General features: G+C 39.3%; 1 protein-coding gene across 1 annotated transcript in view; it reads left to right on the forward strand.

Moving 5' to 3' along the window:
* BMP3 (bone morphogenetic protein 3) overlaps window positions 1–24,382 on the forward strand; it is a 31,678-nt gene extending 7,296 nt beyond the window's left edge. The window contains exons 3-7 of the mRNA XM_021718722.1: window positions 3–415; window positions 2,181–2,293; window positions 8,295–8,350; window positions 16,182–17,077; window positions 24,044–24,382. Of these exons, the coding sequence (XP_021574397.1) occupies window positions 3–415; window positions 2,181–2,293; window positions 8,295–8,350; window positions 16,182–17,077; window positions 24,044–24,235 (1,670 nt within the window). The 3' untranslated portion in view covers window positions 24,236–24,382. The remainder of the gene's footprint in view (window positions 1–2; window positions 416–2,180; window positions 2,294–8,294; window positions 8,351–16,181; window positions 17,078–24,043) is intronic.
* The last annotated feature ends 2,397 nt before the right edge of the window (window positions 24,383–26,779 follow it).

Consider the following 26,779-nt stretch of genomic DNA (forward strand, 5'->3'; position numbering starts at 1 on the left):
AGCCGGAGCCTCAGGTGAGCGCGCGGTGGGACCCCCTCCCCGCGCCCCCGGGTCCCTACAGGACCCCCGACACTTCTTCGGCCACCCCCCGCCGGGCGGGGCCGCCCGGGACCTTTCTCCGCCCCAGCGGCTCCCTCGGGGCCCTCAGTCCGGCCACACCCGCATTTCCAGCGGTGTCTGGGAAAGTCCCACTTTCAAATCTGAAGTGAGAGGGAGAAACGGAGAGAAGAAGGCGGGAGCAGAGGCAGGGGGTGGCTGGAGGAATGACTGGGAATGGGAGAGGGGCGACACCCTGCGCCCCGCGGAGCCCTCCTGCCCAGGGTGTCTGGAGGCCTCCGGGTACCTCGTTCTGTTGATTTCTAAATCGGTCCGTGGAAATCCTCTCGGACTGAGCTTCAGTCGTGTGTGCCAAGAGGTAGATGCCATTTTATGCCATTCTGGCCCGAGAGACTTCAGACTCGCCCTAGCCGCCTCCCACGCCTTTTAGGTGGTCCTGACATCCCGCACCCCTTGTAACGCGCTCCCTGTGTGTGTCTGTGCTACATCCTACGTTTTCTACTCGATGGTTCCTGGGTGGCAAACACAGCCAGGTGCTGAGATGTCGCGATTGTTTAAAACCCATCTGGGTAAATCGAGACTGAGCTATCCATCCTGAGAGGAGCAGAGGAAGCGGAGGGAGCAGCCTGGAGGGGAACACCTCTGGGAATCAGCCCACCCCTTCTTCAGCACAGATTCCTGCGGACTGAGATCCACTGCTTAACTGAGTTTCCCAAGCCCCCGTGGGGAAGCGAATACGTATGCTTACAGCTCCCTTTCTGGTGCTAACAGCTTGAGGGAAAGTTTCTTGGACTCTCACTCCGCGTAGATGCTTTGAGGGTACACCGCACTTTTTCCTTTACCACATTCATGATAAAGGAAAGTGCTACTGTAAAGCCTGTCTTCAGTGAACTGTTGAAAAACAGCCAAGGGTCTTCCATTAAGGAGGTCGTGCCTCCATTCTGTCAGAATCGCTAGAAAGCTAGCTCCCAAAATTTTGATGTGCAGGACTCCCGGGGGAAAAAAAGTGAGAGAGAGCTAAAGTGTCCATCATGAAATGCCCTGGGTTGGCACTGAAAATACACTCTAGAGCTCATAGGCATGATGGCATTTACAATATATGTGAATTATGCTTTCAAATACAGAAGACTTCATCTAGAGTATGAACTGAGCCAGATTTCACTTTCTTCTTAAAACCATGAGCATAATCTGTAAGGAGCTGGCCTCCACCAAGGAAACAGAAACCTGCCCTGAGTTATCCTCACCATCCCGGGGCCTAAGAGACTGTCCTGACAGCTGGCCCCACCAGTGGCCACTCTGTTTACCTTAAAGCAGCTTGGAGGACAGAATTCCATGAAGGCCCACTGTGGGAGTAGCAGGGATACAGGGACAGGATGCAAGTTGGGTGAGCAGGACAGGTGACAGCATTGAAGACACTCTGATCACTGTCACCTCGATATTCATTTTCTTGGTTATAATCCTAGGGAATAGCTGAGGCACCCAAGAGACGGACAGCATTTTTTTTTATCAGCAAGTTTCCCTTATGGTAGGAACCACTTGATTTGGGGGTGGAATTTGAGCTTGTTTCATGCACATGCTGTATAACTCTTGTTTGTTTTTGGCTGAGTGAGCAATGGATAAAGATTTGAACAACTCAGGCACCATGTACCTTTTGGCTCCAACTCATTCGTGCATTATAATTCCAGAGTGTCCCTTATCAGCCTCCTTGTAGTCTTACAGCATCAAATGATAAACTCTGGTGGGAGGCCAGACGTTCTCTTGAAATGATGAACTGCAGCCTGATGCATGCATACAAGACTTCATGCCCTGATAAGAAAAGTAATCCCTTCAGCATCCCCAGCGCTGTCTTAATGACTTATTCATCAAATGTAGACTCTGGTTTTTGTGGAAGCTTAAGTGTCAGGTTACCTCATTGGAGACTCCCTGAGAGGTGGCCCATGCTGGAGCCCTTCCAAGAGTGTTTAGTTACTAACACACCAAAAAGACTTCATTATAAGGCGATTCTGGCTCTAATAAGGCAGGACTCCAGGAAGGCGGGAAGGGTTTCACGTGGGTCTCTCTTGCCTCATCCATATCAGGATTTCTGGAACACTCTTCATCTCATGACATATGTTCCTATGCAGATGAAAGATGCTGTCTGCATTAATAAACTAGATACGTTTTCCAATCCAGAATGTTTAACTTTCACGACATATGGGCTTCTTTGGACCGAAGACGCTACAAACTTTAATGGAAGGTCAGGTGGTGTGTCACAGAGATGGAGAGGCTGCTGGTCTGCAGACTCCGGAAGCTTCTTCAGGCTAAGTAGAGCCTCAGAGCCCTGGTTGCTCTTTGGAACATACCTGATTCAAATTATTTATTGTTCTAAACCCAGAATATCTTTGGTTGAAATTTAGCTGCTGTGGTCTCCCTCTGATTACTTTCTACTTAAACCATTACTTGATGGTGGGTGGCACCCATCCTAAATACACTTTCTGCTAACCCCTTTTCTCCTCCCTCAACGCTGTGCATCTGGTGTGCCAAAACCGTAAGCTTGGAGCGCTTATAAGTTTTGTGTGTGTATGATGTGGAAGTGTTTACATAAAAGATAGATTGTATCTTTCCCTTTGTAAAAGATAATTTATAAAATATTGATGACAGAGAAGTTCAGCCTTATAAAAACACAGCATCTTGAAGGAAGACAGAAGGATGTGAAATTAGCTTTCATTTGACTCTTGGTTTAAGTTGTCTTTGGCTACTATGTGATAAAAAATATTTCACACAAGGTTTTCTCCTGTCTTCATCTTTTAAGATAGATGATTTGTGTTCTATTACTTTCTCATTAACCCCATAGCCACTTAATCCTATTTTTTCTTAATCATAACTGTAAGCTCTTCAGGAAAAATGATTAAAGCACATATATTCTTATTAGAAAACTGTCACTATTCATGACATACAACTACAAAAAGATTATATTCCAGTGGGTATGTATTACCTTTGAAAATAATCACATATTTTATAGCCTTTTAAAAAATGAGGTAATTCAGACCCACCAGTGAATATTTTCCTTCAGTGAGGACAGGGAGATTCATTCCTACTGTGACCAAAAAAATTAAATAACGAATTATGATTTTGAGGCATTTCTGAGACAAGGCTAAAATGTAAGGCTTTGGGAAAGGGAGTTTATAGTTAAGGGCCAAATAATCACCCTAACGGGAACTTTATATAAAATACATGGGCCAGTAGAAGAACATCGTTTTGGATGTGTTTGATGACAAGGGCTATAATAACTTTATTAAAATGTAGTTACCTTGAAATGCCTGACACTTAAAAACTAGGCTTAAAATTAAAGAGTGCTTGAATTATCAGATGTTTTCATTTAAAGGACAACAGTGCATCTGGAGAGGGAGCTGGTTGTGCAGCTGCTTTGAGTTACACACGACTTTAAATACATGATGGCCTTTAATGAAGTTTTTACTGTAATAGGCAAGACAGCCTTACAATCTCTGGCATTTAAAAATCCGTAATACCATGAATTCTTGATTATCCATGCTAATGGAAAAAAGAAAGAATGAATTGCATTAGAAAATGTAAATTTAACTTTGTAACATAGAAACACCCAGAGAGACCAAGAGATTATGGAGGTCAATGAAAAAAAATCTCCTAAGTAGATAATTCATGCAAGGAATATTTGTTCACTAAAAATATACACTTAATTAAGAATGAATTGGAAGGGTTGCGTACATTTTACCTAAGCAGAAGTTCATAAATATTTGATAGAACAAGTATAGGTTTTCCTAAAAATTAATTAGGGACACGAATGTCAAATCTTCTTTCTATAATTTTGTATTTGAAAGAAGCATTCGAGAAAACAAGTCCAACTCCTTCTTTGAATGGAAACACTAATAAGCATCGTGATGCATTTGCCAAACAGTTTATCATCCCTACTGAGCTCATTTCAAAACCTATTATTTTTAATAGCCTGATCTGATTTTCTAAGTTAAAAATTTCGCAAAAAGAGGTTTTGTAAGATGTTAACAGTTTTTACATAAAAATGAGTTCCATGATCAACTAGGCTTGGAAAAAGTGATCAGTTTTCTTTGCTGTGGGACCTTTAGAGCCTTTAAATGCTAATGATTCCTTTAAGAAGGGAATACTTTCTCCTGGAGAAAGCATTTTAGGGAACTGTGGTTCTAAGATGTCTAGCTAGGAGCACACTCTCCTCCAACTGAGCACTGTCTTATTTCCAGTCAGTACCTATCTCAGTATGTTTACTTACACTGCTACTTTCTGGACCAGGGTCCAATTGGCATGGCACCACTTTCCTGCTTTTATGTTATAAACCTCTCTGATTGTAATTTTAGAGATTTTCTGTCATTAAACTTCATTTCTTCTGTATCTTCATAAGTTCTTCAGTATTTTCTTCTATATGATTAATATTATTTCACAACAGGTATGCTTACTTTATTTGAGGGAAATAATAAGGCATACTTTGTGGGAAAATTCACTAACAATCACACACACCACTTTTTAATATTTTAATCACCATGAACACTTTAATAAAAGTCGCATGTACTGAAGACATGTATCAAATCCCTTATACAATCCCAGCATTTAATAGGCATAATAAATATAATTTCTATCAAAAAGGCTCATGATAACTATGGAGCAACTTGGCATCTCTTTTCTATTGTTTAGTCAGGATTTTTGTGCTACAATATCAGAGCTTTTCTCCCAAATTGTGATGCCTCTCCCATCTGTTAAGTTTGTGCATCCTAGTAATCAGTTCATGTCTTACTAACTTTATTTTGGTGGTAGTAGTGAAAAGAAGTTTGGCATCACAAATCATCTTAACTTGAGCTTTTCTATGCCAAGTTTCAACTGAGGGAACTTTTATGATTTATGTTAAGAATCCATGAAAATAGAATTTTAATGGAAATATTGACATGGTATTCGTCAAGTGACTCAAGTATACCAGGAAAACATCTACTTTGGACAGTAGTAAATGATGACAGTGTAACCAAAGAGCCTTCATCTGCAGAATATATTTAGCAACCAATAAAACTGACAGTTTATTCACATGGTAGTAGTGATTGTGTCTTAGCATATGAAGTAGTCCTAGTAACACACATTTTGAAGGATGATATTTGTAAAGTCATGTATTTCTCTTTATTTGTCTGAAACATTAGCCATAGATCATAGTGTCAAATGACCATGGTGTGTTTATTGGCACCTTTGGTGATCTACCTTTCTTTAAAATTCATTTCTTATGGCAGTAGAACCATGGTCAATGCAGTGCCTTGATGGCTTTTGAGCATACTACAGATTAACGTGTTTGGGTAAAATTATCCTCTATATCACTCGCCTCAGTTAGTTCTTCTTGCTTTACTAAGTAAGGTACAGTTAAATATTCATTTATAAAATAATTACAGCCAGTACTTTTAGAAATGCAAGTTTCTTTGATCAGACTTTTCATTTTACAGTTAAAGCTACTGTCCAACATTTTCTTCTTTGCTTTTTCTTCAAACAATGTTTTCATTTAATTGCATGGAATTGATCTAAAAGTTGAGTTTAGTATAATCACTGAACTTAGATGTGAGTTAAGAGAAATGGTTTCCAAATTAAAAAAAAAAAAAGATTGCTAGAGTTTTTATTTTTCTATTACCTAAGGCTAAGAGTTAGGAGATCTAAATTCTAACCTTGGTTGAAGTGCTAATAAGTAAAGTCATCCAATATTGTTATTCATGGTTTCTTCATCTGTCAAATAGGCTAAATCATACCTACTGTGTCTGTCTCACAGAAAGATGGTGAAACTTGTGTGAAGATGCTTTAAAAGCTTAAAAGACCCGTATATATTAGTTATTCTCAATATTCTTAATATTTTGAGATTGTCTTCCTTTAACTTTCCACAAAGCCTTAAATATATCTCAAATGCTGATAATCTGTACTTATTTGTAGCACAAAGATTACTTGGGTGACAATGCAAAAATAAAGAGGTGGTAGTCATGTGGTTATACAATCTCTATGATAGTCTAAACCTACATCCAACAAGTTTCTGTTTCTGTCCTGATGCTGGTGGCAGAGTGGAGCAGGATTGTACCTTTTTATAGAGGTTTCTTGAAGTTAGTTGTTCTCTGGTCCCTGGACTTGCAGCGTAAATATTACCTAAAACCTTGTTAGAAATTCTCAGCCAGGCATGGTGGCTCATGCCTGTAATCCTAGCACTTTGGGAGGTGGAGGCAAGAGGATTGCCTGAGTCCAGAAGTTCGAGACCAGTCTGGAAAACATAGTGATACCTCATCTCTACAATAAATCAAAAAATTAGCCAGACGTGGTGGCATGTGCCTATAGTCCCAGATAGTAGGAAGATTGCGGTGGAAGGATCGCCTGAGCCCAGCAGATGAAGGCTATGGAAGCCATGATCATCCCACTGCACTCCAGCCTAGGTGACAGAGTGAGATCACAACACAAAAAAGAAAAAGAAGCTGGGCTTGGTGGCTCAGCCTGTAATCCCAGCACTTTGGGAGGCTGAGGTGAGTGGATTGCCTGAGCCCGTGGGTTTGAGACCCGCCTGGGCAACTTGGCGAGACCTCATCTCTACAATAAATCAAAAATTAGCCAGGCATGGTAGCGCGCGCCTGTAGTTCCAGCTACTTGGAAGGCTGAGGTTGAAGGATCGCCGGAGCCCAGCAGGTCGAGGCTGTGGTGGCCAGGAACGGTCACTGCACTCCAGTCTGGGCGACTGAGTGAGACTCCAACTCAAAAAAAAGAAAAATGAAAAAGAAAAACAAAGAAGAAAAAAATTATTTAGCCCACATCAGAATTTCTGAATCAAACTCTGGGTGTCAAGCTCAGAAATTTGTGTTTTAACAAGTCATCCAGGAGATTCTGATCCATATTTGAGAAATGCTGCTCTAAATCTGTGTCCCTAGAGTTCTGAGCATTTTATATCATAATGGTATTTTGAAATCTAGGATTGATTAATGTGCTGTTCCTGGTCTTATCTGGCCCTGCTAGTGGCCTGTCCGTGGACCAATGGTTTATTAACTTAAGTGATGACAAGCTGCTTTTACTGCCTCTATGATAGCTTTTGCCCGGGAGAAGGCTTCACAGTAAGTTAATCAAGACCACTTACCCTTCTCTCACAGCTGTAGGAAGTTTCCAACCTAACCGATTTGCTAGGAAAAAGAAAAAAATAACTTGAGAAGGAGCCTGCAGAGCAAGTCCCTGGAGGGCAAGGAGTTCACCTCTTTGGTCCTCTTACTCTGAAGACCTCTCACAGGTAGCCACATCACTCACACTCAGTAAATACCTCAATGGAGTTGAATTAGATGTTCAAGAGACTAGAAGGGACCTTTGAGAAGCTGTAGGCCAGGCAAAGTATTCCTTAAAAATAAACTGGGCTTGAAAGAATTTCCCATGACACATTTTACCATTTATATATTGTGGCAATATTATTCTACTTCATATGCAACTCTTCCAATAATTCCTCTTTTCTAATGAACTAGAAGGAACTTACCAGATTTAAATGTGTTTTCTATTTAACACCAAAGTCTAAAAACCTTCAAGTAAATTCAGGTTCCCCAAGTCAGCAAAAGCCCTTCTTGGTGATAAGTAGAAAACACTTTTAAATCTGGTAGCTTTACACAGTTGTTCATTCAACAAAAGTAGTGAATATTTTCCAGGATGTAAGTGTCCAGTTTGTGTGAAGTACTAGGAATTCAGAGATTTATAGGATACGGGTCTGTCCTCAGAGAGTTCACAGTCTGGGTATGTGCTTGGCTAGAGACTGAGAAGATAAACTGAATAATGAACATTTTGCTATTCCAGAAAAGCATACATTATATCATCTTTAGCCATGTTTTTACTTTGGACATGGAGAATGGTTGTTTTGAGATCCCATAAAATTTAGTCATTCAACTGGGACTCTGTAAGCAAAACAAAATTCTGTGACTTTACATTTTATTCAGAAATTCCCTGTCTTGCCTGTGCAGGAAGGTTGAAGGCAGCACAGAGAAGTACAGTCTTGACTAGGGAGTCAGCGGCAAATATTCAGCCAGTGACCAGGGGTGTATGTGGCCCTGTCCTAGGCACCCCAGGCATTTCTATTAGCTGTGCTTCCTTTGAAGAAAGAAGTGGAGAAGTGGGGGAAATTGTTCTTCCTTACATAGTTTTTGTATGACCATGATGTTTTCCCTGCTTCTTGGGGATTTAACTAATCATCAAGATTTCATTTCATCTATTTGTTTTAAAATCAGGCTTCATGTGGAAAACTTTCCATCTTTGAAAACAATCTGTGTGAGCCAGCACAAAGGTAAGTTTCCCCTTCCCCCTCTCTGGACAGCACCTTGGCTACTCCAAGAGGAGAGCTGACATTGTAATAGTATGGCTGACCTAGGTCACTGGATCAGAGCCCAACCTCCCCAGTTGCATCCTTGGTCTCATAGCATGGCTGGCCCTAGATGCCCAGGTCAGAGCCCGACTTCCCACTCTGTGTCCTTGGTCTCATAGCATGGCTGGCCCTAAGGTCCCCAGGTCAGAGTCTGACTTCTCACTCTGTGTCCTTGGTCTCATAGCATGGCTGGTCCTAGGTCCCCAGGTCAGAGTCCGACTTCCCAATCTGTGTCCTTGGTCTCATAGCATGCTGACCCTAGGTACCCAGGTCAGAGCCTAACTTCCCGAGTTGTATCTTTGGTTTCATCAGGTGCAAGTTCTTTTTTTTTTTTTTTTTTTTGGTAGAAACAGAAAGAAATGTTTACCTTTATTTAATAATCAGAATCCTAAAAGAATGATCTAGGCAGCAGACCTAGGTTTCTCTCCAAAGTCAGTTGCTATCTGACTAACGTCTGTTGTCCTTCATGTTTGCATTTCTCTAATGTGTTTGTTGAACTAAATTTGCTCATAAAAGAAACCTTTACTGAGTACTGCTGCAGGGTGAAGCTCTATGCTAGGGGCTGAAGAGTCTGATATAATACAGAGCCTTGTCTTTAAGGAGTGAGTTTATGGTCTTAGGAAGGAGCAACAGTGTAATGAAAATGGTAACAGAGGCAGGGTCCTAACTAAGAAAGTGGGTTGTCATGACAACTTGCCTCCAGGATGGGGCCTCTTCCTTGCCTTGAAAAACAAACCTGAATTCTCAAGAAGAAAAGGGGTAGGGAAAAGCATTCCTGAGAGAATCAGCAGCAGGTGCAAATTCCCCACACGTGTGTGGAGGAGAGTATGGCTTGTTCAGAATCTTACCTGATTTCTAAACCCTTTTCAATTCTCAGGTGCTATAACCCTAGAAAACTCAACATATGAGATGATAATGCCAATAGCAAGCCCTAACTAGACTGCAGGAGACATACTCGCATGTGCTAGTGCCAGTAAACATAAGAAAGTAGCACCACCTATTGGTAGTTATATTTTGACATCAAAAACATTGGGAAGAGCTGGAAAACAAAGCTGGTAGTAGTTACTTGGAAGGGATGAGCGGTTCTCTAGTTTCCCTTTCACACACTATCTGCCATAAAAGAATCCTTAAGACCAGTTTTTCTAGCCCCACAGATAGACCAAATGAAGTCAAACAGTTTGAAAGTCACGACTTGTATCAGTCTGGATTCACACTCCATCACCTTTAAACTTCCTTGTCATCATTAACACGAGAAAGAAAAGCTCTGATTTCTCTGCAGTCCATCAAGCATTTGAAAATAATTCTCATGTAATTGCTAAACCGTTTTTCTTCTTTCAGACCATGTAGTCCTATTTATGCAATCCAAATCTACGAAATAGTTTCCAAGTCCCTCAACATCTTGGTTACTCTCCTAGTTGCTTTCTTCTGTATCAATTAACTAGGTGAAAAGAGATCACCCAGAATTAGGCCTGCACATCTAGATAGATTTAGATCAGTGTGGCATACAGTTAATATTTCCCAGTACCTGAATACTATCCCTAGCCTAAAAATGCATACTTTTTTTGTAACCTGACAAAGCCCATCTTTATTTTTTGTATCATCATTACATCAGTTTTTTCCTATTAATAAGACAGTACACTTCAGGTTTCAGATTCAATAATTCCAAATAGACAGCATCTGAATATTTCCAAAGAATAGAAAAATAGATTACTAAGGCATTTTTTATTCACTGATATGTAAATATAGGGATCTGTGTGCATATATGAATCTGTGCTAGAGCTCATGAAGAAGAGAGAAGTCCAAAGCAAGTCTTCTGTTCTTAAGTGTAGGAAGACACTTTTTCATTAGTTAATGTGAAATCTAAAATAAAAAGCATGATAGAAATTGAATAGGTATGAATGTCACGTGCTTGCAGGCAGGAATTTATCTCATTCTTATTTATTTCTTTGTACTCATTTACTGGACTCCATGCTGCTCTCTCATTATTTTTGTTCATCGTAAATGTTCAATATATATCTGTTGGATTTATTTGGGTAGAAGAGCATTAACTTAAACAGAAATTAAATGCTTTAAAATTAGAGAAGACAAAAATAAATGTGGATTAGGGAAGTCAAGGAAAGCTTTGTGAAAGGTTGACAATTCCAGCTTTATTGTTTAAAAAAAAAAAAAAGGAGGAAGGGAATTCAGAACGGGCAGAGATTCCCAGCCTGGGTGAAAATAAAAAGAGCAAAGACATCAAGTGCTGAGCATCACGTAACACCTTTGATTAGGAGCGAAGAATTGGCTATTCCTTTTCTGAATTTGGATGGCTTAGATGTTTGCTAGAACTCTGAACAACTAGGTTATTGGGAAGTATTTTTTTATAATTTCTATTTAAAACATAAGTGACATTGATTTTGCAAAAGCTTCTAGATATGAGGTAGGGGACCCAAAAAGAAGGGAATTCTCTTTTAGAGGGCAGGCCTCTTGTAGGACAGGCTTCCCTCCCTAGGTAAGTGTTCTAGGAACCCACTGGCATCAGTGTACAACTAGCATTGTTGTGAGAGGCTACATTTGGCTTCAGTAAATCTGGGGGGAAAATTCTTTTAATGCATTTGCCCATTTCATAATGGATGATTTAAGAGCATATCTGCCCACACTGTGCTGAGTGTTCAGCATTTTTACCAAAAATGGCATGATACCCATGGCCCACCCTCCCTATTCACCAAGTCTCACCCTAAGTGACTTTGTTTGTTTGTTTCCCCAAATGAAAATAGTCCTCAAAGGGAAATGTTTTGCCAATGTAGAAGAGGTGAAACAAAAAATGATAGAAACACTAAAAAGCATCAAAATGGATGAGTTCAAAAACTATTTTGAGCAGTAGAAAAAGCATAGGTGTATTGCATCAAACAGAGAGTACTTTGAGGGTGACTAAAGTTTAAGTTTGTAAGAATAAACACACAATTTGTCATAAATAAATTCCGGGTTTTTGGGTGTCCTTCTCACACATGGCACTGCATACTGTTAGAACATGTTCCTTCCATCCCCTTCCCAGCATTCCCTTCTCCCTTCACCTTTAAAAGTCTGGTTCAAAGGTCACCTGTTCCCTGTGATCCCTCTGCCCTCTACCTGGGCAAAGTTAGCAGCTCCCCTTTCTGCTCCAAGTGTAGTTAGCATCCTCAACTGCTAGTACTCTCATCATGGCTGAACCACCTGCACAATGCTCGGGAATCATTTCTGCCACCAGTGTGGGATGGAGCATCGATTTGTACAGCTCTGTGATGCAGTACAGGGTGCAGCACCTAGTAGGCATTCAATTCACATTTTTTTTGTGTTGTTTTTTTTTTGTTTTGCTACCAAATATTTATGATTTCGTAACAATGTTGGCAAAATGTTACTTCAGTATGAGTGTAATTAAAAGTTTTGCATTTTGAGTTTTTATATCATATTTACATATTTTGAAATACATTTCTCATTAGCAAAATATTCAATACATTTTTTTTAAGAGTTGGATTTTTATTATCACCATGTGTCAGAAATTCTTTTATTTTTATTTTCTTTCCTTTTAAAGATGTGGGGTACAATTCAGGATTAGGTATACAAGTGGTCATCGTACAGGTAAAGTTTGGGCCTCCCTTTGGTCCCCACTTTGTCTGGTTTGAGATCAGGTACCCTTCCTGATGTTGTGTTTCCCCCCCCCGCCCCGATTCACATTTTTAAAGAAGTACACTCAGTCGCTTCAGGCTCTGTTTTTGGTTGGCTGTAGTAATTTATGTGTGTAATACATACATTCATGATTGAAGCTATGTAGATAATCTCCACGCCACAAGACACTGTTGGTAAACTGCCCATTTCATCCTACATGGATCAGTTTGTTGGTCTTAGACTTGTGATTGCAGATTGAAATGACTACAGTTGGAGGAAATATTAAAAAGTAATCACCAAAATTATCTTTATCTTATACGTCCTTCACAAAGAAAGCACATTGCCTTTCAAGAAGGAAATCTGTCCAACTTACTGTTTGGTTTCATATTCATGTTTAGCCAAATTCTAATTTTTTACTGCATTTGGGAAAAAATACCTTTTTATTTCCTTTCTGACTATAAAACTCGTGGTTATTCTAGACCACTACTATTCAATAGAGATTTTAAGTAAGCCACAAATGTTTACCACATGTATAATTTAAAAATTTTAGTAGCCACATTTAAAAATATGAAGGACAAGTGTAATTAATTTTTAAATTATATTTAACCCAATATATTTAAATATTGTCATTCCAACACATACTCAATATAAAATACATTAATGTGATATTTTATATTTACTTTTGTGTTAGATCTTCAAAATTCAGCGTGTATTTTATACTTACAGCACATCTCAAATGTAAGTGGCTCCTAACTATTATAATGGACAGTACCACTCTAGTTAGTTGACATCGGTTAAATGTTTTCTATGTGCTGTGTGTTTTATCTGCATTCTTTCAATTAATCCTCACAACAACTCTGCCCTTGGTACTTCTGAACCCATTTTACAGATGAGCAAACTGGGACGTAAAGAATTTAGGCAAATTTGCGTGAAGACTACGATTAGTTGTGGTGGAGCTGGGCCTGAGCCTCAGGGCTTTGATTTCAAAGTAATGCAGTTGAATTGAAATGAGAGCCACCTGAAGAGGAGGAATGGCAGAGCCTGAGATTTTAGAAGACGATGTTGAAGTTTAGACACCAGGGTAGAGGCTGATGAACACAGCAGGTCACAAGGTGACCAGAAGCATGTTTGAAAGCAGGAAGCATTTTGTAGCCAAATGTGAAGACCAGGGGCAGGGTGGGTTTACCACAGGGACACCACCACCCCCTCCCTCAGAGTTCATTTATTCCCTGCTGGGATGTTTGCTCAGCAGCCGCTGAATCCCCACATACTTAGAGCAGAATGGCTCCTCTTCCTTCCTCTTGAAAATTCCATCTGCTACACAAAGTTTGGTAAAAGTATATGCCATGGTGACTGGTATGAATTAAGGCCAGCATCTGAACAAAGCTGATGCCAGGGCTTTGTTGTAAGGGTCTGTAAAATATTCTCCTGGTGTCATGGATTACACAAATGTGCACGAATGGCAGTTTCCTCCTTTTCCTTCACACAACGTTAAAAATGAATTAAACATGTTTCCTGCTGTACTTCCCCTGTGCTTGGGGACTCAGTGAACTCATTTCAAGTTTCCACATCTTTATAAAAATGTTTCGTTTCTACTGAAACATGTTTTTGATCAAGAACATAATTTCACGATTGCATGTGTGTTTCTGAAACAAATATGTATACGGAACAAGTGCATGGAGAAGAACTTAGGCTCTGGTGACCAATCCGAGGATCAGAGACTTGAGTTCTGAGCCCAACCTCACCAATAACTCCAGAGATGACCCCACAGGAAGGAACCTGCTTCTGCCCTTACTAATCAATCTGTGGTTCTCTGATTCCCTCTCATTTCCAGATTTGAAGAGTTGGAAATACAAGTAAATAATTGCACCATTTTTGTTGAGCTATAGAGAAATTTAACTCCTAAATGGAATGTCATAAATATGTCATAAATTTCAAACAAGCTCCACAGCATTATTTTTTTGATATGTTTGAAGCATGACTTGCTTTTTCAGCTATAGTATCTGAGTACTGAGTTATATTGGGTCCCACCTTATCACACACCCTGCATTTTGTGAAGCAGATAGAAGAAGTTATAATCCCTATAATCCTGTTAATACCAGAATGAATAACAATAATAATTTATGTTTAAGAAACACTTAGTAGAACCTTTATCAACTGCTTTACACATATCTCATTTTATTCTCATGACATAGAAAGTAGATACTATCTCATTTTTTTTTTTTTTTTTTTTAAGTTGGAGCCTCACTCTGTCGCCCAGACTAGAGTGCAGTGGCCGCTCCCGGCCTCCACAGCCTCGACCTGCTGGGCTCCGGCGATCCTTCTGCCTCAGCCTTCCAAGTAGCCGGAACTACAGGCATGCGCTACCATGCCTGGCTGATTTTTTTATTTACTGTAGAGATGAGGTCTCACTGCCCAGTCGGGTCTTGAACCCGCGGGCTCAGGCAATCCACTCACCTCAGCCTCCCAAAGGCGCGGGCTGAGCCACCGAGCCCGGCGATACTATCTCATTTTAATGAATGAGAACATTAGCTTGCCCAGTGTTATGAAGTTCATAAGTGACTGAGTCAGTACTTGAGTCAAGGTGAGTCTAATTTCAAACCCTGTGTTTGTAAGGGTAGGCTAAACAGATTTCAAACAAACAAACAAAAATGCTTTGTCAAATGTATCAGAATACGTTTCGGTAGTCTCTACAACTCTCAACCCTCACCCCATCAAGTTCTCTACTGTGTTACAAATTTCACAAAGTTGTAGTGCTTCAGTAAAGAGGAGAGCAAATTAGTAAATATGGCTGATTATTGCTAATCTTTTTCTGTCATTTAAAGTTATTTCTATCTACTCTTGTTTTTTTCTTCCCAGGAGCCCTCAGAAGCAAGCGACTGCACATCTGTTTTGTTTTCTTTTTTTAAATTGAGGTGAAATTTACATAATGTAAAATTAGTTATTTTAAGCTAACACTACAATGGCAATTAATACATTCACAATGTTTAGCTATCACCAAGTCTATCTAGTTCCAAAATATTTCCACCATTCCGAAATAAAGCTCTATAACCTTTAAGGAATGTCTCTTTATCCATTCCTGTCTCTGTCCTCTGCATCTGCCTCTATGGATTTAACTCTTTTGGATATTTTTAATAAATGAAACCAAACAACATATGACTTTTCATATCTGGCTTTCACTTAGCATAATGTTTTCAACCAAATTGTAGTATATATCAGTATTTCATGCCTTTTCACAGTAGAATAATATTCCATTATATGGATATAACAGGTTTTTAATCCATTCATTCATTAGTGGCCATTTGAGCTGTTTACAACTTTTGACTATGATGAATAGTGCTGCTATAAACATGTACTTGTTTGCGATCCTGTTTCAATGCCTTGGGGCATATACCTGGAAGTGGAATTGCTGGATCATATAGTAATTCTATACTTCACTTTTTAAGGAATTGCCAAACTGCTTTCCACAGCAGCTGAACCATTTTACATTCCTACTAGCAATTTGAGCGTTCCAATTTCTTCACGTGCTCGGTAACTTTCTGGGGTTTTTGTTTGTCTGTTATGGCCATCCTAGTGTATGTCAAGTAGTGCCTCATTGTGGTTTTGATTTGTTTCCATAATGACTAACAATGTTGAGTGTTTTTCCATGTGCTTGTTGCCCATTAATATACCTTCGTTGGAGAAATTTATATCAAGCCTTTTGCCCATTTTAATTGTTTTATTTTATCTACTTATTGTTGAATTGCAACTGTCATTTATATATTTTGAATACTAGATTGATCAGATATATGATTTGCAAATATTTGCTCTCATATTGTAGGATGTCTTTTCACTTTCTTGATAATATCCTCTGATGCACAAAAGCTTTTAATTTCAATGAAGCCTAGTTTATAAATTTATATATTTTATTAATATATCTATTTTTTCTTTTGTTGCTTATGCTTTTGGCATCCTATCTAAGAAACCATTGCCAATTTCAAGGTTGTGAAAATTTGCCCCAATACTTTCTTCCAAGAATCATATGTTTTCAGCTCTTCTATTTGAGTTTCTGACATTGTGAGCTAATTGTTGTATAGTAGATTAAAGGTCCTGTGTACTCCTGTTTACTCTCCTTTCCTTTTCTTCCTAGGAACCCTTGAAAGCAAGGGACTGCATATTTTTAATCTGACTTCTCTGACCAAGTCCGAAAACATTTTGTCCGCCACACTTTATTTCTGTGGTGGAGAGCTAGTCAACATCAGTCTAAGCTGCCCAATGTCTCAGGAATGCTCACACCATACTCAGAGGAAACACATCCAGATAGATCTCTCTGCGTGGATTCTCAAATCCAGCAGAAACCAAAGCCAACTCCTGGGTCATCTGGCAGTGGATGTAACCAAACCCCATCAAGAGATTATGTCCTGGCTCTCTAAAGACATCACTCAACTCTTGAGGAAGGCCAAGGAAAATGGGGAGTTCCTCATAGGATTTAACATTACTTACAAAGGACACCAGCTGTCAAAGAGGATGTTATCTTTTCCAGAGCCTTATATATTGGTGTATGCCAACGATGCTGCCATTGCTGAGCCAGAAAGTGTGGTATCAAGCTTACAGGGACACCGGAATTTTCCCAAACTGGGTAGCCACATAAGAGTTGCCCTTTCTACTGAACGGAGAAAGAAGCGCTCTACCGGAGTCTTGCTGCCTCTTCAGAACAACGAGCTTCCTGGGGCAGAGTATCAGTATAAGAAGGATGGGGTGTGGGAGGAAAGAAAGCCTTACCAGACCCTTCAGACTCAGCCCCCTGAGAAGAGCAAGAACAAAAAAAAACAAAGAAAGGGACCTCACGAGAAGAGTCAGACACTCCAGTTTGATGAACAGACCCTGAAGAAGGCAAGGAGAAAGCAGTGGATTGAACCTCGGAATTGTGCCAGGAGATACCTCAAAGTTGACTTTGCAGACATTGGTTGGAGTGAGTGGATTATCTCTCCCAAGTCTTTTGATGCCTATTACTGCTCCGGAGCATGCCAATTCCCCATGCCAAAGGTAGCCTTGCTCTTTGTCCTGTACTTTCTTCCCATTTCCATAGGGTATGAAGACGAGGGGACTGAGTTGAATGTGTGTGGGTGTGTGTGTGTGTGTGTGTGTGTGTATGTGTGTGTGTATTTGAAAAATCTATCTGGATTTACATGCTGAAGTGGAATAGGTACTACAGTTATGCTTTGTTTTTAGTGGTTGTTAAAGTAATATAAAGTCAGTATAAAGAAGGATAGGAGAAAAAATGTGGTGTAAAACATGCTTTTTGTGTTGCCTCCAAACATATTGCATATTCAGCTATGTGATTATGTGTGAATCCACACCTATGCACAATAGGTAAGCCTCAGATGGTAGAAGGCTAACCTTTGGGGAGGTATTCAAAGAATGAGTGGGAGTCAGAGAAGAAAGGAAGGGCTGATGGGATTGATGCCCTGGTGCAGGACTTTTTTTTTTTTTTTTTTATAAATGATCTCTTGTGAGACAAGTTGTCTCCACAAAGGTCAGGATCAGAATTCAGTCAGATAAACTGGCCTCCTGAAATCTACCAGATGTTTATTTCATTTGCTTCCCTGCTAAACATCTAACAGAAATCGGAATAGGATATGGTGACTTTGTAAACTTCTTACATGACCCATTTCAGCCTGCCAGAGCTTGCCTATGTCTTTTCAAAAATCAGTGGGGACTGTGCTTTGTCACGTCAGTACTCAGCATCCTGACAGAGGTAACTGCATCAGTCTCTCCACGCCCTACCTCCATCTTGCACAGCCAAGTTCAAGTGTCTTCTCTTTTATTTAGAGTATAAATAGTGAATTCTGCAGTAAAATACAATGGTGTCCTTCAGTCTTCAGTCAAGCTCATTGCTGCATTTCTGTTCTCTGCATTTTAAATCTCTATTGTACAATAAAACGTGGCTCAAAGAACAGAATTCAGAAGAGGAATAGAGGTGTTTTATTTTATTTTTTCAAAACTTGATGTAAATCAATTTTTGCTATTGTATGATAATGGAGAAAATATCCTTTGCTTAAAGAGTGACCAGTTTCTGCTTGTAGGTATTTACAATAGCATTTTCATGTGCTGGCTGCTTATTGGGATACCAAGCATAACACTCACATAAAAGCAAAGGGTTGGCCGAGCCTGGCCGGGTTAGCCTGAGGGCTAGAAACGATTGAAATCTTGTATTCTTATTAGAGTGTCTTAGAAAAATGAGCTTTCTACGTTTTCTAAGACCCTTTCTTTCCCAAGCATTTAAAAAAATCATTTCGTGTTTCATAAACTCAAACACAAAGTAAGGATTCCATGTATTTGTAATTATATAAAGAGCTTTAGCTAGGCGAACTATTCATAAAGGACATTTTACTGATCAAGCAAAACTTGTTCAATTGGGTGGGAGCACATTTAAACACACCCTCCACAAACATGACAAATGTAACAAGAAGTGATGAATCTTTTTTTTTTTTTTTTTTTTTGAGTTGGAATCTCACTCTGTCGCCCAGACTGGAGTGCAGTGGCCGATCCCGGCCATCGCAGCCTCGACCTGCTGGGCTCCGGCGATCCTTACGTCTCAGCCTTCCAAGTAGCCAGAATTACAGTCATGCGTTACCACGCCCGGCTGATTTTTTGATTTATTGTAGAGATGAGGTCTCGCTGCCGAGGCGGGTCTCGAATCCGCAGGCTCAGGCAATCCACTCACCTCAGCCTCCCAAAGGCGCGGGATTACAGGCTGAGCCACTGAGCCCAGCGAAGTGATGAATCTTTATTTTACAGTGTGGCTTGCCTTATGGCATTGAGAGGCAAGGATGGATTCAAAATCTGTCTCTAAACCCAGGATGACTGATTTTAGGTGGGTCTCAGAGTTTTCCAAATAATCCCTCTCACTCTCCTAAACTGTAATTTCTTCTGGGTAGCCTGGGGACAGAGTTTTTCTCTTCCCTCATGGCTGTAGCTTTTGGGACCCAGAGAGCCATGATAATGTGGAGACACTCGTTTGCTTTTTGGCCCAGCTTTGAAGAACTGACTTATTCACATCGCCACAAATACTTCCAACTTGTCCCTCTCTCTGTTGGTTCTACCTGCTTTTACTTTTCAGAAATCTACGGTCATTTCAATAGAAATTCACCTTGGTTCTCAGTGATCTAAGGAATAACAATGTAAAAAATAATGATGGGTAAGTTAAAAAGAACAGAAATACATTTAAGGGAGATGTATGTTAGTAAATGTGCATGCTCGGTCATAGCAAGGCTTTTGAAACCTTTACTTGCCTGCAGATTGCCTGGTATTTTGTTAATATGAAGGTTCTGATCCAGTAGATATGAGGGTAGAGCCTAAGATTTTGCGTCTCTAGCAAGTTCGTGGGTAATACCAGGGCTGCTGATTTGCAAATTGCTTTCTGAGTAGCAAAATTGAGAGTCAAATCCTTCGGACTTGAATCTTGATTCCACCTCTTATCAGCTATGGTACTTCAGAGGAGCTCCTTAAACTCTCTTCTTGTTAGCTTTATCACTTTTGAAACAGGTAAAAATGTATGTGATTAAAATAATAGTTTTTCATAATACAAACAGTGGGAAAAAAGAGATAGTAGAGCACCTTGCACACAGTAGGCACCCAACAAAGATTTGTTACCGACATTATTATTAATGGTCACTCCTGAAACTGAAGGGAATAGAGAATTAAATATAGGAGACTGAAGAAAGACTATGCAGAAAGAGGGACCAAGAGAATCAAAGTGTCAGGCCAGAATACGTTTTCTAAATGTTTCTAGTCCTTTTTCAAACATCACAAAGCTGAAAATAGGATTCGATCTGTGAGTTCAATGGCTCGCTGGCTCTTCCAGTGGAGGTTACTTTGGAGAATAATAGAATCAAAAGAGCATCTGTCACAGCAACTGAACTCATCACGGTATTTGTCAAAACTTGGAATGGCATCCAAACTCCATGGAGACGTAACAGGGATAAGCGTGGAGTTTTCTCTCTGAGTTTGCCATTTCCTTTTGCCAAGTTGAGACTGGAAGTTTGGCTGTTACATGGAGTTCTCAGTCTCTCATCACCTTGTGTGGATATGCTCAGCTTTTAAAGCTTTCTAGTGGTTCCCTTGAAGCCTTCCTGGCTTTATGTCTTTCGCATGGTATAGTAGATGGAAAGCGTGAAGCTATAGGAAACTGCTACATTAAGGGCAATTAATAAGCATCTCTGTTATCAGTAGTGTCCAATGTGGCAACCAGAGTGGAACATTTAAATAAAAACATAGTCCAAGCAACAGAAGAAAATAAGTCTCTGGTCACATCAATATAACACACAGGGAGAAACTGAGATGCCAAAGAACTTTCAGACTCTAGATATACTTTTTGCCCCAGAGAAAAGTTCTCCCAGGCTAGACTCCTCTGCTGGCCTGCGTGCTTTTGGCCTCCAGAGCAAAAGCCTGCTCTATATGGCGGGGCTTTGTGTCTGCAAAAGTTGACAACCTGTTCTGTAATTCAGAACAGCTGTGTTCTGCCTTTCCCAAATTCCAGGCTTTGCCCTTTCGCTGATTCCAATTAGATAGTTTCTGGGCTATCACACCCATGTGGGTTGGACTGGAGATGTGTGGAGCAAAGCCCCATGGCCCAGGTCAGGAATGAAGGCTCTCAGCTGATGACACACTTTTCCCTGCTAATGCATTTGTAATCAAATTCAACTCGAGGACATCAGCCATAGCTTGGCAGGTGCAGACCTGACCACTGTAGATTTCATTCACAGACACAGCAGTTTGGATTTTTCTGATTTCTAGCCCCTACAGCCAATCTGTCCTCCCAGAGAGAGACTCTTGGAACTCTGCCATGAGATGAAAAAATGCCCGTACAACTAAAGCCAAGTTCTATGCTTTTGCTACTCCTCACCACCTTAGCAGAGACAAGAAACAGAAACTTCAGATGAAAATGATTGAGACACTGTCACTGACAGATATCCAAGAGAACCAGCAGGAATTACAGGAATGGAGTTATTTTTGCAAGGAATTTTGCAAAAGCTAGATTAGCAAGCACATAGGATTAGGCAGCAAAGAATCTAAATATTTGAACCTGATATCCCATATAAAGAAGAAATTCACTTCTAACGATTTCAAAATGACACACCCTCAATTAATATCCTGAATCTTCCCATTCTAATATCTAGTCATGAAAATGAACTCTAAAAACATTAAATCTTTATGTATTGAGTTACCTAAGCAAAAAACAGACAAAAGCCTAACCTGGTGAAGTCATGTTTCATTCTTGTTAGAAAGAGAAACTAGTGAGGGGAGAAGCACAGATAATGCATTTGTGATAGATATAGTTTTTAATTTCTTAACTTGCTTGGTAAAGAGTCACGAGAAATGGGATTTGAACTCTAAAACAAAAACAAAAATTTTGAACTGGTAATACGCATTACAACAGCAAATTACTGCATGGATCTTTTGTGCATGACATAATTATTCTTGGTAATGGCAGCTTGATCAGAGGATTCCACAGCAAGGGAGAGAAAGAGAAAAGCAGACACTCCCTAGTAATCTGAGACGTTTCTGATAAGACACATGAGCCCAGAGTCAAGGACTTGTGCCTGAATTCCAGTGAGCCCACTAGTGACTACTCATACATTCATAGTTTCTGAATCTATCATTTCTGAGATGGAGCTTTAAAAAAAAGGACAGGAATTTTCCTGGGAAACACCCATGAATATTTTCCATATCTTCACCAGGTTATTTGCACAGAATCTTTTATTTTTGTTGATGGAAATTACTATTTCCTGCAAGTATTTAGAATATGTGCTACTCTAAATGCTGAGAAACAACATTGCACGGCTGTATTTATCGCCCATGGCCTCATTTAATTAAGTAGACCACTTTGTATAAAATTTAAAAATTACAGGAGTCAGTAAACATTAAAGTAACAGAATAATGTCAGAAAATCTGGTTTTAAAAAATCCTTTTGGGCTTTATGGCAAGCTGTTTGGATGATTGAGTCTTAAAAATAACTTTAAATCAATAGAGAAAAGCAGATGGCTGCAAAAGTTTTCTTTAGAAATTAGCAATACCGACCGGGCTTGGTGGCTCAGCCTGTAATTCCAGTGCTTTGGGAGGCTAAGGTGAGTGGATTGCCTGAGCCTGCGGTTCGAGACCCGCCTGGGCAACTTGGCAAGACCTCATCTCTACAGTAAATCAAAAATTAGCCGGGCGTGGTAGCGCATGTCTATAGTTCCAGCTACTTGGAAGGCTGAGGCGGAAGGATCACCAGAGCCCAGCAAGTCGAGGCTGCAGTGGCCGGGAGTGGCCACTGCACTCCAGTCTGAGTGACAGAGTGAGACTCCAACTCAAAACAAAAAAACAAAAAAGAAAGAAATTAGCAATACCAATAACAAGTAATAGCTGCTGACATCTATTGTGCAATACTGATCACAGTTTGTGTAAGTTACTCATGTACTATTGATGAGGCAGAGCATGCAACATGCAAAAATGGAACAGTGTGGACTTCCTTTCCTTAAGGGAAGAATACCTTGCTTTGCACCTAACAAAAATTAATGGATTCAAAGCTAACCATTCTTTTTAACATATTCTTAACGTCTCTAGAAAGAAGAGACTAACAGTTGCTTATCATTAAGACTTTTTTTTTATTAGTTACCCTATTCACAATAAAGTTGAAATCTAATAATGCATGGGTAATTTTTTTCGTTTAAATTAAAAGATTATATGAGATAAATAAGTTTCGCCTTTCCTCTGACAAAAAGAATCCTTTAAAAAAAAAAAAAAAAGCAATATGCCAGCTTTCTATAATATCTGCTTCTCCCTGGGTTTATATGTACCCTTAACCTTTTAACTTGTTCATTTCCCATGCTTGGTGTTTTAAGAGTTTGAAATTCAAATATCGAGTCATTGGGGTAGGGGTGCCTCTGAGCCATGAGAAACACAGCTCAAAGTCCTGAAAGTAAAAAGTCAGCGTTTTGGTCTAAATCCTACTCCTGACTGGCAAGCTACTAAATTTCTGTTTTTTAATATGTTTAAAACAAAACTACTTTTATCTGCAAAAAAGGCATTGGGGAAAACCGGTGTTGAAAATTGTGACATCTCTTAGGAACTTCTTACCACTCTGGCGATACCTACCATTCTGGGCTTGCAAGAGCGACTTTTTCCTCGGTGCTGTTGGGTGGAGAAGAGATGCACACAGCTAAGTAAAACCACATGTTTCACATGGTTCTTAATGGCCCCATTTGGCATTTTCTCAGGGAAGAGAATATTACCTAGGCTTCTTTGGTGAAACTTTTGCCATCCATAGGGTAAACTTAGGTCCCACAGATATTCCCAGAAGACAGAGCCCACTCTTAGAACACAGCGCCAAGTTTAATGTTAAACCCACGGAGCAACAGTGACCCCCAGTGGCCAATGGTGTGGTCTTCTTACCCCCCTTTTGGGCTTCTAAAGAGAATTGAATAATTACATAGTGGAATACTCACTATAAATATCACGATAGCAGTGACAATAACGTATTTCTGTTAAATAAGATATTTGTTAGGGTTCATTTTATTAATATGGGGTCAAGAGCAAATCTTTTTGTTGCAACCCTGTTATTGAAACTATCCCAGAATGTATGAATCCATGTTTGGGGACTAAATTGTTTGTGGTTAAATGATTCTAACTGAGAGAACTGAGTTTAAATCCTCACTCTATATTTACTAACTCGTTGACCATAGACATGCCACTTAAGATTTTTGAGTCTTCGTAAAATGTTAGCAACGTTCATTTTGTTGTAAGGATTAAAGACACTACATATAACATGCCTGGTATGTAATAGGCACTTAATAAATAATAACCACTCCTGAAATGGTGAGATAGGAGACAGGCTGAGCATGTAATGATGCAGGGGCTTTCTTAACTTGTTGAAACAAACACATTAGGCCAACATTTTACATGATGAGGACCGAGGAGCAGAAAAGCAATTCCACCTAACACGTATTCTTCCATTTCTTTTTCTAGTCTTTGAAACCATCAAATCATGCTACCATCCAGAGTATAGTGAGAGCCGTGGGGGTCGTCCCTGGGATTCCTGAGCCTTGCTGTGTACCAGAAAAGATGTCCTCGCTCAGCATCTTATTCTTTGATGAAAATAAGAATGTCGTGCTTAAAGTATATCCTAACATGACAGTTGAGTCTTGTGCTTGCAGATAACTGGCAAAGAACTCATGGGAACGCTTAATCTGATCGTTCGTTTATTTTTATGGACTTTTTAATTTTTTTATTTTTTGCACTGCCAATGCATTTTGTTTCAAAAGATTTTTTTCTATAGTAAAAAAGAGAATGAGCAAACAGATGGAAGATATCCACCAAGGAGAACTGGACTGTATTTGTTTCTGAATGTAACTAAAAGCAAGATTTTAGTAAATACGGACATCTATTTCTCCTTCTTAAAATCAAACACAAACAAAATTATCCAACTGTTTTTAGAACTGTTAGAGAACACACTGATTTATTTTTGTAATAGGCTTTGAAAATAGGTTGGCAAAACAGCAATAGCATGTCATTTATCTCTACTCATCTAATGACTAAAGAGGAACAGCAATTTTATGTTTTGAAGGAGGCTTATTGCCTTAGATTCCTGAGCAACTCAGCAAGTGCTAAATAAGCCAATCAACCTTGATGTTTGTCTTAGAAATTTCTGAGACTCTTCTTGACTTTGTTTTTCCTCCACAAGTCATGGTGTGTATTGAGTGGGAAGTGTGTGTTGAGTGTGTATGTGTACAACTGCAGGTACCTGTGCCCACTCTGGGAAGGGTTACTTAATAGAGTTTTATAATTCAGTTTACACAGGATTTTTACAATTTTTTAAAATTTCATATTCTGGCAAGCACCATTCAAAGATGAGAACTTTACCAAATATGATAGAACAATGCAAGAGCATAGACAGAGGGTTACCATTTGATCCAGCCACTGAATTGCAAAGATAGTTGTTTTTATTTCACTGCCTCCCAAAACAGGGAATCAGAAACCCAGTTTTTGGAAACCCACATGTAATTCCTCTTCTGTACTTCTTTTGCAAAGTTCTTTCATTTATTCTTCTAAATTGAATCCCAAACTCCTTCCTGATACCATTAATTTTTAGTTCTCTTGTTATCCCTCTACTCCCTGTGACATTATTAATAGGTGTCGGGGCTCGAAAACTGATGAAATACTGGAGATCTCTTTAAATGACCAGCTTAATCATAATCACATGTTGAGTAGCATTCTCCAGCCACAGCCATGCCCAGCCTCTTTTTCACACAGATCAGGGTTTGGGCTCAGTCATGGAGCTTATGCAGGAGCAAAGCTCACTAAACAGTACCCACCAGGCATGGGAGTCAAGTAGAGACCCTTGTTATTCTTTTCTGAGTGCCACAAACATCTCCTCTTTTATTCTTAAAAATTGTCACTATATTTTACTCACTATATTTACTTGTGTGGCAAAAATGTGTTCAGGCCAGAGACCATGATTGATGTTAATCTGTGGTTAAACCTTTTTGTTGTCTTACCTGATGTTTAAAAACAACCAAGTCATTTCAGAGGTCATGCAGTATCAAAAGACCTGGAGTTTTGTTCTGTCTCTGTCTGTTGCTGTCTATGGTGGTTCAGTCATTTAATAAATATTTATGGAGTATGTATTTTGTAAAAAGCACTGTGTTACCTATGTGTCTTTAGTGTCCTCACTGGCAAGATGAAGAGCTTGGCCAATGAAGCTGGAAGACCCTTTTGGTGCTGAAGGGTTGGGTTTAAAATACTAGCTATTAAATGCACATCTGTGAAGCGATGACTGCCATAGATATAGAAACACTGCAAGTACATCCGCTTATAAATCTAATGCAAGAATATCTTACACACCAGTGTTTTTTTCTTCTGGTTTATTATTTTCTTCTGGTTTATTTTTATTATGGTAGCATAAAGTCACAGATTCAAAGTGAGGTGGGGAATAAAATTACTTTTTAATAAGTTTATCAAAAATTTGAAAATAAAGCGTATGACAGAAGTGGGCCAGTGTGTGACCACCATATCCTGATCATACTGTCTTTCAACAAAGAGGACTTTTTATTGATAGATTTGACAAGTTCTTAATTCCCTTTCTTTTTCCTAGTGTTGTATCAAGACTTCTGACCAATGACACTCCTCAGCCTCCTTATCTCCAAATGTCTCTCACCTTTCTTAATTTGAATCAATGCTTACTTATTACAGATTTAATTCTACAATGGCCAAGAAAAACCCAAGTAATAAAATTTTCAGGGACCAATTAATTAAGATTTTATTGTAACCAGCAGTTGATGTGATAAAATTATAACACAGTAAAAGAGCTTGGGTAATCTCTTAGCAATGGAAATAGTTTTTAAATAGTAGTGACTTCTGAGTAACTTTGTAACTGTCTTTTCATTAATGAATTGAGGACATTTAATGGTATGAATGGGAAAAAGTTTTATTCCCAAAGAATAAAGGAAGATTACCTTCCAGTAATAGAAGTTGAAGTAAATGGAATAATATTTTACTTAATAAAAATGTATTTAAAATAATTAGAAAATTAAGTGCCTATTTTAAAATTTATTAGGTACTAATATCTGTGTAATTCCTATATAGACTATTTAGAAATCTCCTGATATTGACATTGACGAGAACATAAACTTTATTTATCAAATGACATTTTCTAAATCACAAGTCATCTCTCTCTCTCTCTCTCTCTCTCTCTCTCTCTCTCTC

This window comes from Carlito syrichta, unplaced genomic scaffold (genome assembly GCF_000164805.1).
Source record: "Carlito syrichta isolate Samal-C Ts95f unplaced genomic scaffold, Tarsius_syrichta-2.0.1 Scaffold313359, whole genome shotgun sequence".
In the NCBI taxonomy this organism is placed as follows: Eukaryota; Metazoa; Chordata; class Mammalia; order Primates; family Tarsiidae; genus Carlito; species Carlito syrichta.